Source organism: Canis lupus, chromosome 36 (assembly GCF_011100685.1).
Source record: "Canis lupus familiaris isolate Mischka breed German Shepherd chromosome 36, alternate assembly UU_Cfam_GSD_1.0, whole genome shotgun sequence".
Taxonomy (NCBI): domain Eukaryota; kingdom Metazoa; phylum Chordata; class Mammalia; order Carnivora; family Canidae; genus Canis; species Canis lupus.
The window spans coordinates 26,504,527-26,518,344 of NC_049257.1; the positions used below are offsets into that span (position 1 = coordinate 26,504,527).

The window sequence follows — 13,818 nt, forward strand, 5'->3', positions numbered from 1 at the left end:
TAAGATATCTTACAAGTGAGATTAATGTTAGCGTGTTATTCCTGTTCATACTATTTCCTTCTGGTTCTTACCTTTTTCCTCCTTTCTCTTTTTTAAGTGTTCTTTCTTTCTTGGTGGGGGCATATTTAGTTCAATGAGACACTAAAACTACTTAGAATCTATGTATGTGGATCAACATTGGCTGGAAAGTGGAAATTGATGTTTTGTCTCTTACTGGGCTTTACTGTAAGAGGAATGGACAATCAGCTAGATTTTTGTTGGGAAAATCTCTGATTTCAGTTTATGTAGGTCTCTTTTTCTTTGAATTAAAATTTTCCCAAAGAAGAGTTCTTTACATTCAGCCTTTATGTCTAAGCAGGTATTCTGAATATAGAAAAGGGAGCAGTCTCCTTTTCAATATGCAAGACTTTCACTTTATCCGTTTCTGTATAGTTCTCTACTGTGGTTGGACTCACTGGATCCTGAGCCAGTTAGGTTCCTTTTTCCTCGGATACTAACTAAATTCTTGGTCTCTTAGGGGTGGAGTGGCTGAAGGGTGGTCATCTGGTTACTTAAGATGAAGAAAGGCCTGCCATCTCATTCCTTATTATATATACCTTAAAAGAATTTTTCCTTGATTTCAGCCAGCATCCTCTTTCACACCTTCCACAGTTCCCATGTTCTCAAAACCTGAGACTTCCTAGAATGACTATCATTGGGGTGTCTGAGAGGGCTTAGAGATGAATACAGGTATTCGCTATGTTTGGGTATTATATCCATTGTTCAATGTACTCTTGGAGTACAATGAGTTTATTAATCAGAAAAGTCTGAAGAAACATTCAGATTAATATGCCAGGATTTAGATGCCAGTTGCAAATTTGGAGGTCCCCAAAGTTGCCTGCAACTTCAGACCAAGTGGCTACAAACACAGGGATTTCCCAAACCTACTCTTAAGGTTTGATAATTCACTAGAAAGATTCAGAACCCCCTGAAAGTGCTTAAAGTTATAGTTTTATTATAGCAAAACAGTATAAATTAGAGCCAAAGATGCATAGGGTAACGTCTAAGAGAGTTCCAAACACGAAGCTTCCATGATGTGTTACCCTCCCAGCGTTGATATATGGTGCTTATACATGCAATATTGCCAATCAGGGAAGCTCACTGAAGTCTTCATGTCCATAGTTTTTTATTGGAGTCTCTTTACATAAAGATGGTGACCTAGTGGCTAAAATCAGTTTCCAGTCCCTTCCTCTGCTGAGAGGTGGGATGACAGCATGTGGCTCAAAGCTCCAACCAGAATCACATGGTTGGTCTTTATGTTGTGACCTGTCCCCCTGTGAGCCACCTTGTTAGCATAAACTATCAAGTGCACTTGTGGGACAAGCCATGAATAACACAAATACTCCTGTCTCCCCCGGAATTCCTAGGGTTTTGAGGTTACCTCCTGAGAACCTGAACAAAGGCCAGACCTTTCTTTGGGCTGAGGCTAAATTCTTTACTATACCTTGTGCTACATTGTTTCATGGTAAGAAGGGAACAACAGTACCAGGAACCTCTCTTTCCCACCTTTCTTATGCCATGCATCTGTTTAAAATTTACCACTCTTTTTTTTTTTTCATTTATGTTAGTGGCCTATTTTGAAATAATTGAATCTGTTCTTTAATTGAAGACATTTCATAAAGAGTAATAAGGTCTTTTGCCCTCTGCTTTAATTTGATCTTATGAAGAGTGTTTGAATAGTGATTTACCAAGGGAGACACATTACAGTCCAATTTGATGTGGTTTGATAGGTGTACTTTATTTTCATTTTACAGAGCTTAGCATGTGGGTACCAGAAGTCTGATTGAAAGGAAGTAAAATCAGTGGAGCAATTAAACATTAACAAGGTGGGGGGCAATTATGCTAAAGTTATGTAAATAGTTTTAGATTATGTATAAGTAATTATGTTTTTCAGAGTAGTTGACGGGGCAAAAATTAGATTGCTTATTCGTTTGAGACTTAATTTTGATTTGTTTTATTTTTAAAGGTCATAATGGTTGTCTCATTTTGAGCCTTCATTTAATTTCTTGCTTGAAGGTTATTACATGATGTAGCATAAGTAAATTGAACCTTTTTTAATGGCAATATACAACATAAAAAATTGGAATTGGCTTCAGATTTTATACTAAAATACCATTTACTAACTTTTCTATGTTAAAGGCGTGTCTTTGTAGTAAAAACTAAATTTATTTAAAGGTATCTTTTGTGTGCTTTTGCTTATTTCCTAAAGGGGATAGTTGATAAGTTAGCTGGTAAGCCGACAGTTGTCAAAGTAGCATGTTCATTTTAAATCATCCTGATTTTAAAAATGTGTTGTACTTATTAAATGCATCTGTGATGTTGAAAAGAAGAATGATTGTTAAATGTATTATATATCATGTATATAGTTTGATTTTTTTTTCCCCAATAAATTGTACTGTCTTTTTTGTAAGGATGAATTTGGGTTTAAAAGATAAGTCTATGAGACTGACCCATGTAATATATACTGAGATTCCATTTCCTTCTTGTATGCTTTTTTGTTTTCTCTAGAGTTAATAATGATTGCATATCTTCACTTGCTTGATTGCTTTTTTAAAAAATATTTGAATATTTTTCAAGCTTTCTGGCTGCTGAGCTGTTTCTTATTAACCTGGTGACTTGACGACTGAACATAAGCAGTCTTGAGCATCTTTCCTTGTTTTCTAGTAGTGTCTAAGATAGTGTTCTGAATTAAATAGGTACTTTAATGAGCCTTATAGATCTGAGGTGATCTGAAACAGTTTTTTTTCTGAAGGAAAGGCTGCATTACTTTAATGGCTAAATTAGGTTAAATTAGATTAATTGTAGGTTTCTAAACTTGAGTCCAAGTGAAGTGTGTGGATTCAAGTTGTATGGTGTACTAAAGAGTTAAGAATTTTCAGATCTTTAAGTGACCATATTTTTTCCTCTGTGGTTAGAATATAGTTACACTATAGTTTTTAATTAATTGATACCTTTAACTTTTGATCCTGTTGAGGGTATAGTTTTGGTTTGGTGCCATTTGGAAGCAAGAGTTAGACATCATTCCTGGAAGTCTTTTTTTAGACTTGACTCTGAGTATATTTTTTCCTTCAGTGTAAAAGAATAATTGTACCAAGTACATCATTTATATTGAAGTTCTGTATTGTTTAAACAGTTAACTTTTGTTCTTATCTACCACTGTTCCTTTTGATTATTGGAGTAACCAATTGGAGTAAGTCTTATGGATATAGTAACTAAGGGAAACATGTATTATAAGTTCAAGATATAGTTGACATAAAACATTGTGTAAGTTTAAGGTATGCACTGTGTTTATTTGGCACACATATTACAAAGTGATCATGGAGTTAACTTTCTTCCAAGTATATAATACAGTATCATTAATAATAACCACTGTGGTGTTCTTTACCTCCCAAGATCTTACTAGTATTAGGACTAGAAGTTTGTATCCTTTGACTAACATCTCTCCATATTCTACAGCCCCCAGGCCATAGTAACCTTTACTCTTTCTTTCTCTGAGTTGGGCTTTTTTTACATTCCACATAAAGGTGAGATCATGGAGTATTTGTCTTTTCTTTGTCTGACTTCTTTTTCTTAACATTATGTCCTCAGGATCTATCCTTGTTTTGCAAATAGTGGGATTTCCCCCTTCTCATGCCTGAAAAACATCCATATATGTGCCACCCCTTCTTTATCCATTCATCCAATGAGGGACACTTTGATTGTTTCCATATCTTGGCTGTTGTGAGTAATGCTGCCAGGAACATGGGAGTGCAATTTCAAGATCCTGTTTGCATTTTCTTTGGATATATACCCAGAAGTGGGGATTGCTGGATCATATGATAGTGCTATTTGTAATTTTTGAGAAGCCTCCATACAGTTTTCCATAGTGGCTGTACCAATTTATATTTGTACCATTTATATTTGAAAAGGAATACAAGGTTTTCCTTTTCTTCAAATCCTAGCTCTTATCTTTCTGAAGATAGCCTTTCTAAAAGGTATGAGATGATATCTCTGTGGTTTTGATTTGCATTTCCCCGATGGTTAGTGATTTTAAGCACCATTTTTGGTCTCTGTTGACTATATGTCTTCCTTGGAAAAATGTTATTCGGTTCCTCTGCTTAAAATTTTTTTTTTTTTTCTGTTGAGTTGTAGGAGTTCCTTATATATTTTGGAGAGTAGCCTCTATCAGATACATGGTTTGTGAATATTTTCTCCCATTCCATGTGTTGCCTTTTTCATCTTGCTGATGATTTTGTAGATGGCTTTGATAAGTATGGATTTTAACAATATTAATTCTTCCTATTTATGACCCTGGGATTCTTTCCATTTGTGTCTGTACAGTTTATTTCATCAAAGTATTGTGGTTTACAGTATAAAAATCTTTCACCTCCTTAGTTAAATTTATTCCTATGTATTGTTCTTGAATGATATTTTAAAGAAGATTGTCTTACATATTTTTAATTTTGTTATTAGTGTGTAGAAATGCAACTGATTTCTGTGTGATTATGTATCCTGCAACTTTACTGAATCCATTAATTACTTCTAAAAGTTTTTTAGTGGCGTCTTGAAGATTTTCCATGTATGAGATCATTTTATATGCAAAAACAGTTTTGCAGCCTTCTTTCCAATTTAGATGTGTTTTATTTTTTATTTTTTTCTTGCTTGGTTGCTCTGGCTAGGACTTGCAGTAGTATGTCAAAAGGAGTGATAGATAAGTGGGCACACTTCTTTCTTCCTTATTTTAGAGGAAAAACTTTCTACCTTTCACCACTGAATATGTGAAATGTAGACTTGACAAATATGGCCTTTATTATGTTGAAGTATCCATTTGAGCATTTTTATCATGAGAAGACGTTACATTTTTGTCAAAAGCTTTTTCTACTTCTGTTGATGATCATCTGATTTTAATCCAGCTTTTGCATCAGAATAATACTGGCCTCATAAAATGGAAACTAATATTTATTGAATCTATTAAACATGCTCTTTCAGTTAATCTTCAACTATGTTGGATAGGTGTTTTATATACAGTTGTGTTTTGTGTTCCTCATATGTAAAATGTGGAAGGTAGGTTCTATCTCATAGAATTCCTTTTAGGATTAAATATGAATGCATGCAAAAGAACCTGTAACAGCACCTTGAATATATAGGATATATATTTGCTAGCAATTATCATTATACTGTTACTGTTTTTATTTTTGTTGTTGTAATATTTAGGAAGTGAGGTTCAGTAATTCCCTCTAGTTGTGACAATAAATAATAGAACTACAGTGTGAACTAACTACAAACCCATTTACTGTCTTCCATCTCATCTTCCCATGATGCTCTCTACCAAGATCAATGATTGGTCCAGGGGTAGCAACACTAGCCTTCTGCTATTCAGTCCAGTCTTGTTCTGGGCTCCTGCCAGGATCACATGATGCCTTCCTAAAAGCAAGATGCTGTACTTCCTTCTCTCCCCGTACATTAAAGATATTTTCATATTTTTTTGTAATTCACTAGCAATTGGAACATGAGGATCTAAAATAAAATAATAATATCCCCAAATAAATTTTGGGGGGATGTTTAGGATTTTTCTTTTTAAAATTTAGTTTGACCTTTTGAGTGGTATATCTGGAGAATAACTTAACTCCAGTACTACTTTGTTATGGATTAACAGTGTGTCACTGTGACTGGTCATTGAATATGTTTTTTTTTTTTTTTTTATGATAGTCAGAGAGAGAGAGAGAGAGAGAGAGAGAGAGAGGTATAGGCAGAGGGAGAAGCAGGCTCCATGCACCGGGAGCCTGATGTGGGATTCGATCCTGGGTCTCCAGGATCGCGCCCTGGGCCAAAGGCAGGCGCCAAACCGCTGCGCCACCCAGGGATCCCGAATATGTTTGTTAAGAGAACTTTCTGTGTGGTTCGGAGAAAATCATTCTGTATTTATAAATAGGAAAACTCAGTTACCCTTTTTGTATCTCAGCTTTGGATTGGAATAGCTTTATTACTCATTTCCTAATAACATTTCGTGTAAGTTCTCCCATTAATCAACTCACGATATCATTTAGGATATACTCAACTCACGATCACCATTTACCAAAGTATGTGTTTTATGAAGGTAAAATGTCATTAAAGTATAGGAGATATTGGGTTGAATAAAGTTACAAATAAATCTTTCTTTATTGAATAATCTTTGAGAATTTTTTATTTGCATTGTAAAACTCCGATCAGGATAATAGAGTATATGGCCTTTTATGAAACTTAACACAGTAACTTTGTCCCTCCTCTTTTATGTGTTTTAAGAGCATACCTTGAGGGGGTCCCTGTGGCTCAGCGGTTTAGCGCCTGCCTTCCGCCCAGGGTGTGATCCTGGAGACCCGGGATTGAGTTCCCACATTGGGCTCCCTGCATGGAGCCTGCTTCTCCCTCTGCCTGTGTCTCTGCCTCTCTCTCTCTGTCTCTCTCTATGTCTCTCATGAATAAATAAATAAAATCTTAAAAAAAAAAAGAGCATACTTTGAAAGCTCCATTTGACTACAAACACTTTGAAATGATTTTAGGTTGATTTCCAACTCCGTTGGGCATTCAGGACAAATGACCAGGCAGTGGATACACAGTTAGAATGTACTGAGCAGAGAGCCTCTAGAAGTTAGCACATGGATTGTGAATCATGTACAAGGCCCTGTAGAACACTTGTTCTCAGACTTCTTAGTTTCAGGGTCCTTTATACCCCTATTAAATAAGATTTACTTATTTCTACTATCAGAGAGGGTGTGGGGGGAGAGGAGGAAGGAGAGAACCCTCAAGCCCACTCCTGCCAAGCTCAGAGCCTGACTCAGGACTGCATCCCACCACCCTGAGATCGTGACCTGAGCTGATATCAAGAGTAGGATGCTCAACTGACAGCCACTCAGGGGCCCCTTGGGTCCTTAATATACTTAGAAATTAAAGCCCAAAGAGCTTTTGGATTATAGCTATTGATGTTTATTTACTGCATTAGAAATTAAAACTATTTTGCAGTATGTATTAATTCATCTAAAAGTAATTTGTTTCATATAAACCTAAGTAACCTTTTTTTTAAAAATAAAATATTTTTCTACAAGAAAAGATTCTTATGAGAAGAGTGACATTGCTTTGTGCTTTTCAGATTTTGATGTTTGGCCTAAAATAATAGCTGAAATCTCCTATCTGCTTCTGTATTCAATCTCAGTTGATTGTATCACACCAGGTATCCTCTGGAAAGGTTCACCGTACACTCATGAGAGAGTGAGAGTGTAAAGGCAAATGAAACCTTAAATGACTATGAAAATAATTACGACTTGGCTGATCTTGTGAGAGGGATCATAGGGAGCTCTTGGTCTCTAGTGCACACTTTTACAAACCGCTGCTGGAGTAAATACAAGTGTTAACTAGGCTACTTCCTAAGAGCTTATACTTTGAATTTGGATCATGTAGATTGGAATTCCAGCTGCCCTTCTAGACATTAACATTCCCTGTTTCCTAATTTGTTAAGTGGAGTTACTAATAGGACCTATCTTATAAGATTGTTAGAATTAAATAAAATTGGGGCACTTGGGTGGCTCAGTGGTTGAGCGTCTAGACGCCTTTGGCTCAGGTCGTGATCCTGGGGTCCTGGGATCGAGTCCCACATTGGGCTCCCTGCATGGAGCCTGCTGCTCCCTCTGCCTGTGTTTCTGCCTGTCTCTGTCTCTCATGAATAAATAAATAAAATATTAAAAAAAAATAAAATTGTACATGTAAAAATGGTATAATAAGTACTCCAAATAAATTGCTGCTGTTCATTATTTCAAAATTTTTCTCCTGTTGTGTCACTTTTGCTCACAATTTTCCTTTGGCTTCCCAACTCATTTGAGGTGAAAGCCAGAGGCTTTATTTACAGTGGTTCACAAAGGTTTTTTTCATGATCTGCTTCTAGTTACCTCTGTGCTAATATACTTGTTTTCACCTCAAATGCCCCTCCTTACCATGCAAATACTGATTTTCTTACTGTTCATCAAACACCAGTCATATCCTTTCTTAGGGCCTTTGTACAAGATTTTTTTCCCCGGTTAACATTTACTTCTTCAGATATTGGCATGTTCTGACTTCTATTTCTATCAGGGTTTTGTTTTAATGGCACCTCAGTGAAATATTTTTTTTCATTTAGCCCTTCTATATACACACACACACACACACACACACACACACACACTTCTGTCTCCCTTCTCTGCTTTATCTGTTTATTTTTCTGTAGGAGCTTCTGTTTTCTAATATACTTTATTCACTTGTTTGCCTGTCTTCCATTAGAATCTAAGTTGTATTAGAGATAGGTGGGGTTTTTGTTTATTTTAGCCTAACTTGTTCACTACTGTCTCTTCAATAACCTAGAATATGCTTAGTGTGTTTTGGTAGGGCAGAGGCATAAGCTAGTGTGGGGAGGGACAGAGGGAGAGGGAAGGAGCGAATCCCAAGCAGGTTCTGTGCCTAGCATGGAGCCCGATGAGGGGCTCAATCTCATGACTCTAAGATCATAACCTGAGTTGAAATTAAAAGTCTGATGCTTAACCAACTGAGCCACCCAGGCAACCTCTGCTTGGTGCATAGTTAAGTGCTGTAAAAATATTTTTGTTTGACTCATTATTACTACTCCAAAGATGAAGGAATAATCTCTGCTTCTCAGAAATGTGTGGTCTTAGTATAATGGTGCCTCTGAAATAAAATGAACATGTTGTAAAGCATTTAGCTTGGCCTTTTGGCGATGTAGCAGTACTCATTAATTGGTAGTTGTTGTTGAAGGATAAGCAGAAAACAGTGTTAGAAATTTCAGAAAGAAATGACCTGAATAAAAGAAAACAAAACTGCATTTATATCTCAGGAACTAGGGTAGATACTCTTTAGGGGAATATTGAAAAAGTAAGGTTGGAACTATTTTGTGGAGGCCAAGGCATTTAGGTTTTTCTGTAGGTAGTGAGTTATTGCATATTTTTAAGGCAAAGGTTTTGTGATGAAAGTGGTACTTTGGAATATGAATCTAGTAGAAGTCCTTGAGGTTGATTGGAGATCCTTCTGGTGTAGGCTTAACTGAAAATTAAAACATTAGTAAATTTATAATAAATAATAAAACTTTTGCAAGATTATAAGTTATACTCAATTATTAATGAGCTCTGAAATTGTACGGTAGTATAAAATTATCATTTGATTACAGTTGTATATTTTGAAATATTTATGCAATTGCCAACTTTTAATGTGTATTTTTTCATTTTAAACTGAGAGCTTTGATTTAAAATAAACCAAGATGTTTATATTTGTAACTAACTTACTAAATATACTAATATAGGGCAAAGTATGTTTAGTCCAGCAAACATTGGTCAACCACGAAAGACAACATTATCTCCTGCACAGCTGGATCCTTTTTATACTCAAGGAGATTCTCTGACTTCTGAAGATCACCTTGATGACACTTGGGTGACTGTGTTTGGGTAAGGTTTCTGAATAATTTACTCTTCCAGAAAAAAAAAAAAAGAAAAGAAAAAAAACCTTCTCCAACATTTATAATAAACATTATATCAAACATATCAAAAAAAATTGCACAGCAGATGGTTGTATACCCACCACCTGGCTTTTACAGTTAATTTTTTACTTACATTCATTTTATCTTCCATTAGCTCATCTTTTTTGTTGGTACATTTCAGAGTAAGTTGCACACATCACTACCAATCATTTATCCTGACACTTCAGCATGCATATTGTTTTTTAAAATTTTTGTTTATTTATTTAAAGAGGGAGGGGAAGGGCAGAGGGAGAGGGGGAAAGAGAATCTTAAGCAGGCTCCGTGCTGAGCATGGAGCCTGAAGTAGGGCTCGATCTCACAACCCTGAGGTCATGATCTGAGCTGAAATCAGGAGTCAGACACTTAACTGAGTTACCCAGGTACCCCTCTGAACAAGCGTTCAGTATTTGTGTTTATCTGTTTGCCAGTTCTCATATTCTTTTCTCTTAAGCCTATTTGTTGGATAATGGAATAGTATTGCATCTTTAGACTTTAGGAGTTCCTTTCTTTGTAGTGGTTATTTCTCTGCTTATATTGGACTTAACCAGTTTGGAACTAAAATCGAATTTCATATGTGTGTGTATACGTATACATACATATACATACATACTGTATCCCAAGGTTGGTACTTAATAGTCACAAGATATTGAGTATTAATAGAAATTGTACATGACAGCCCTAGATGCATTTTGAATAGATTATTAGATTAAAAAAAAGTACTGTATAGCTTTTGGAGATCACATTGCATTATTTACATATGAGAAAACCAAAGTAGTAGGTTAAATGACTTATTCAGAGGTTTACATCTAGTTCTAAGTAAAGTGTCCGCAAAAAACCTTAGGTCTTTGATTTTTAAGCTGTTACTGTTCATACCGTACTACCATACTACGTAAGGTTGCTTTTGAAAGTGTGATGTGTCATACTGATACTGGATCTTACTATATTTAGTTTTGGGATAAGAAGTATAAAAATAACACATGAGCTTCTTGAACAATACACAGTAAATGTTGGTGGACTTTATATGTTCAATTTATTTAAAATTTAAAAATTCAAAGGAATTATAAGAATCTACAGTGAAAACTTGTCCTTCCCACTTTTGTCCTTTTTTTTCCACTTCCCAGCTGCAATTTTTCTTCTAAGGCAATACTTGACACCTGTTCTGTGTGTAACCTACCACAGATTCTTTGTTACTGATCCTGTTTAGGTGACAAATTAGGATCATTGCTTTCTCTTATTCTCCAGAAAGATCATGCTTAGCCCACAGCAATTGGATGGCCTCTTGATTTTTTTTTCTTTATTTAAATTTTCATATTCTTTCATGGCATGGCTGTGTTTTTGAACTTGGACGTCCACCCTTAAGTCTGTTTTTGAGGCTCAGTATTAATGGTGTCTCTTTTAGATTTCTCAGTAAGTGGATAAATTACTTGAAGTTCTTCTGCTAGTCTTTTTCTTCATTTTTAAGATCAACACTTTCATACCTCTTAATTTTCTGTTGGTTTTATGTTTAGTAACCATATGAGTTTGCAAGAACTGAAACATTTTTTTTTTTTTTACCCTTTAACAGTATGTGTTTATTTTTTATTTTTTTATTTTTTTTAATAAATTAATTTTTTATTGGTGTTCAATTTACCAACATACAGAATAACACCCAGTGCTCATCCCGTCAAGTGTCCCCCTCAGTGCCCGTCACCCACTCAACCCCACCCTGAAACATTTAATAATTTGATCATTTATAGGGTAGTATATCTAAAATATGTATGTTCTTTCTTTGATAATTTAACTTTTTCCTGTTGACTCAGGGTCATCATTCATTCATTCATTGTTTTAGGGTACTTCTTTTACAGAATATTGGAATGTTTCCATTCAGAGTGGTCCTAGGGTCTTAGAACTACATTTTATTTTTCAAATACCTCCTACTGCAACCATTAGTTTTCTTTCATTTTTATTTTCTTCAGCTCTGGTTTATAGGCACTTGTTGCTTTACTTTAAGGTTAGGAATCTTAAAAAAAAAAAAGGTTAGAAATCTTATAAAATTTGAGTCTTGAATGCAGTGAGTATTTTACTCACATTTTAATATGTACACGTCTCATTTATTTTTGTGACTCCGTTTTTTCCTTAGGTTTTTTTCCTTCTTTATTTTAAATTTTTAAATTTTTTATTTACATTCAGTTAATTAACATATAATATATTACTAGTTTCAAAGGTAGAGGTCAGTGATTCATCAGTCTTATATAATACCTAGTGCTCTTTACATCATGTGCTCTCCTTAATGTCCATCACCCAGTTACTCCATTCCCCCACCCACTTCACTTCCAGCAACCCTCAGTTTGTTTGCTTGATTAAGGGTCTCTTATGGTTTGTCTCAAGTCCTCCCTAACTGAAGCTGTTGGTTAAGAGAACTCCAGATTTTCAACTTAAAATAACTTTATTGTTTGGATTATAATAGTAATTCTGATAAAATATTTAAACCATACAGAATTTTATAAAGGAGAAAATGAAAATCACAATTTTCTCAGATTTTGGCTATTAAAATCTTGGTAACCATCCTTTTAAATGTTTCTATACCATTGATACTTGGTACTGACTTTCATTTTTGTTTGAGAACTAAATTTCTGAATTTTCAATTGGTGCTCAATGTGTAATAAGGACTATATAATTTAAAATTCGTTTCCTTTTAATAACCATAGTATACCTCAGTATTTCACACATACTCCTATATACATGCTCACACACTCTTGCAAAATATATACAGAGCTGCAAGTTCTTAGTTCTTTGGGCATGGTAAGGCAGTGGCAGTGGAATTTTAGAGATTTCATAGATGGAATATAGGGATGGAGAAGAATGGCTGAGTCAAAACTAATTTTAACATATTTGTTTTTGGGTGACAGGCAATGATAGATTTAGCTGACATGGGGGAAACAGCAATCAGGGGTTTCCTTAATATTTTAGTCTCTTGGGACCGTATCTTAAAACACTTACAAGTATGTTAATTTGCATTTGTATTTGTTATGGAAGTTGACTATTTGGACAATTCTTTTTTCAGGTTTCCTCAAGCATCTGCTTCCTATATATTATTACAATTTGCACAATATGGGAATATCTTAAAACATGTGGTAAGGCTTCTTTTCAGTTCAAGATTTAGTATGAAAAAAAAACCAACTGTGAATTGAGGGAAACTTTGCTGCTGAATACTGTCTACTTTTTCCAAACTAAAGTTTTTCTTTCTTAAATTTTCATTTAATATATCTGTTGGAGTGTAGAAGGGTAGAAGTTGCATAGTAGTTGATAAAAAGGGATAGAGAAGATAAACAAGAGAATGAGAATTTCAGACTCCCACCCTTAAATAGTTCACAGTCTCTTTTAACAAAAATTATGGGAAATATTTATATTACTGTCTTCCAGTATGAGCTTGTTTTATTGGAGATAAAGGAAAAGAGAGAAGTTCCTGATGTACAGAGTTCTTAGGGTTTTTTTTAACCTTATGTTGAACATTTTTGAAAAAGTATCTTACCTTGCCTTACCTATAACAAGTTATGAATAACAAATCTTTTTTCTGTTAGCAGGGATTGACTAACTCCTACAGAAAATTAGATTGATGAGTATAATTTTTATAAACTTAATAGTGTTAATAAAGCCTATTTATAAGAAACAAGTATCTTTTTGGGAATTAGTTTACTTTCAGAGAATATTTGCCTCCTATCCTATCCTATCCTATCCTATCCTATCCTATTCTATTCTATTCTATTCTATTTTCTATTCTATTTATTTATTTGAGAGAGAGAGAGTGCGCGTGTGCACGAGATGGGGAAGGAGCAGAGGGAGAGGGACAAGCAGACTCCTCGCTGAGTGTAGAGCCCCATATGGGGCTTGATCCCAGGACCCTGAGGTCATGACCTGAGCCAAAATTAAGAGTCATATGCTTATTAATGACTGAGCTAGGAACTCCAATATTTGCCAGATATTTTTGATAGAGAATTGAGGGTTAGGTAGAAATTATTGAAATTGTTTAATAGGATTTTTTTTCAATCCTAGCATACGGCTTATAATGGGGCATTAAATAAAAAGTAGAAGCAGAGGCTCCTGGGTGGCTCAGTGGTTGAGCATCTGCCTTTGGCTTAGGTCCTGATCCCGGGGTCCTGGGATGGAGCCCCACAGCAGGTTCCCTGCAGGGAGCCTGCTTCTCCCTCTGCCTGTGTCTCTGCCTTTCTCACTGTGTCTGTCATGAATAAATAAAATCTTAAAAAAAAAAGTGGAAGCAGATATATCTTTAT

The 13,818-nt window shown here is 35.1% G+C and overlaps 1 protein-coding gene across 3 annotated transcripts in view; it reads left to right on the forward strand.

Moving 5' to 3' along the window:
- Window positions 1-13,818, forward strand: part of NUP35 (nucleoporin 35) — a 39,815-nt gene that overhangs the window by 22,531 nt on the left and 3,466 nt on the right. For all 3 annotated transcript variants that reach the window (XM_038585051.1, XM_038585050.1, XM_038585052.1), the window contains exons 5-6: window positions 9,335-9,476; window positions 12,591-12,660. In XM_038585051.1, coding sequence (XP_038440979.1) covers window positions 9,335-9,476; window positions 12,591-12,660 — 212 coding nt within the window. The remainder of the gene's footprint in view (window positions 1-9,334; window positions 9,477-12,590; window positions 12,661-13,818) is intronic.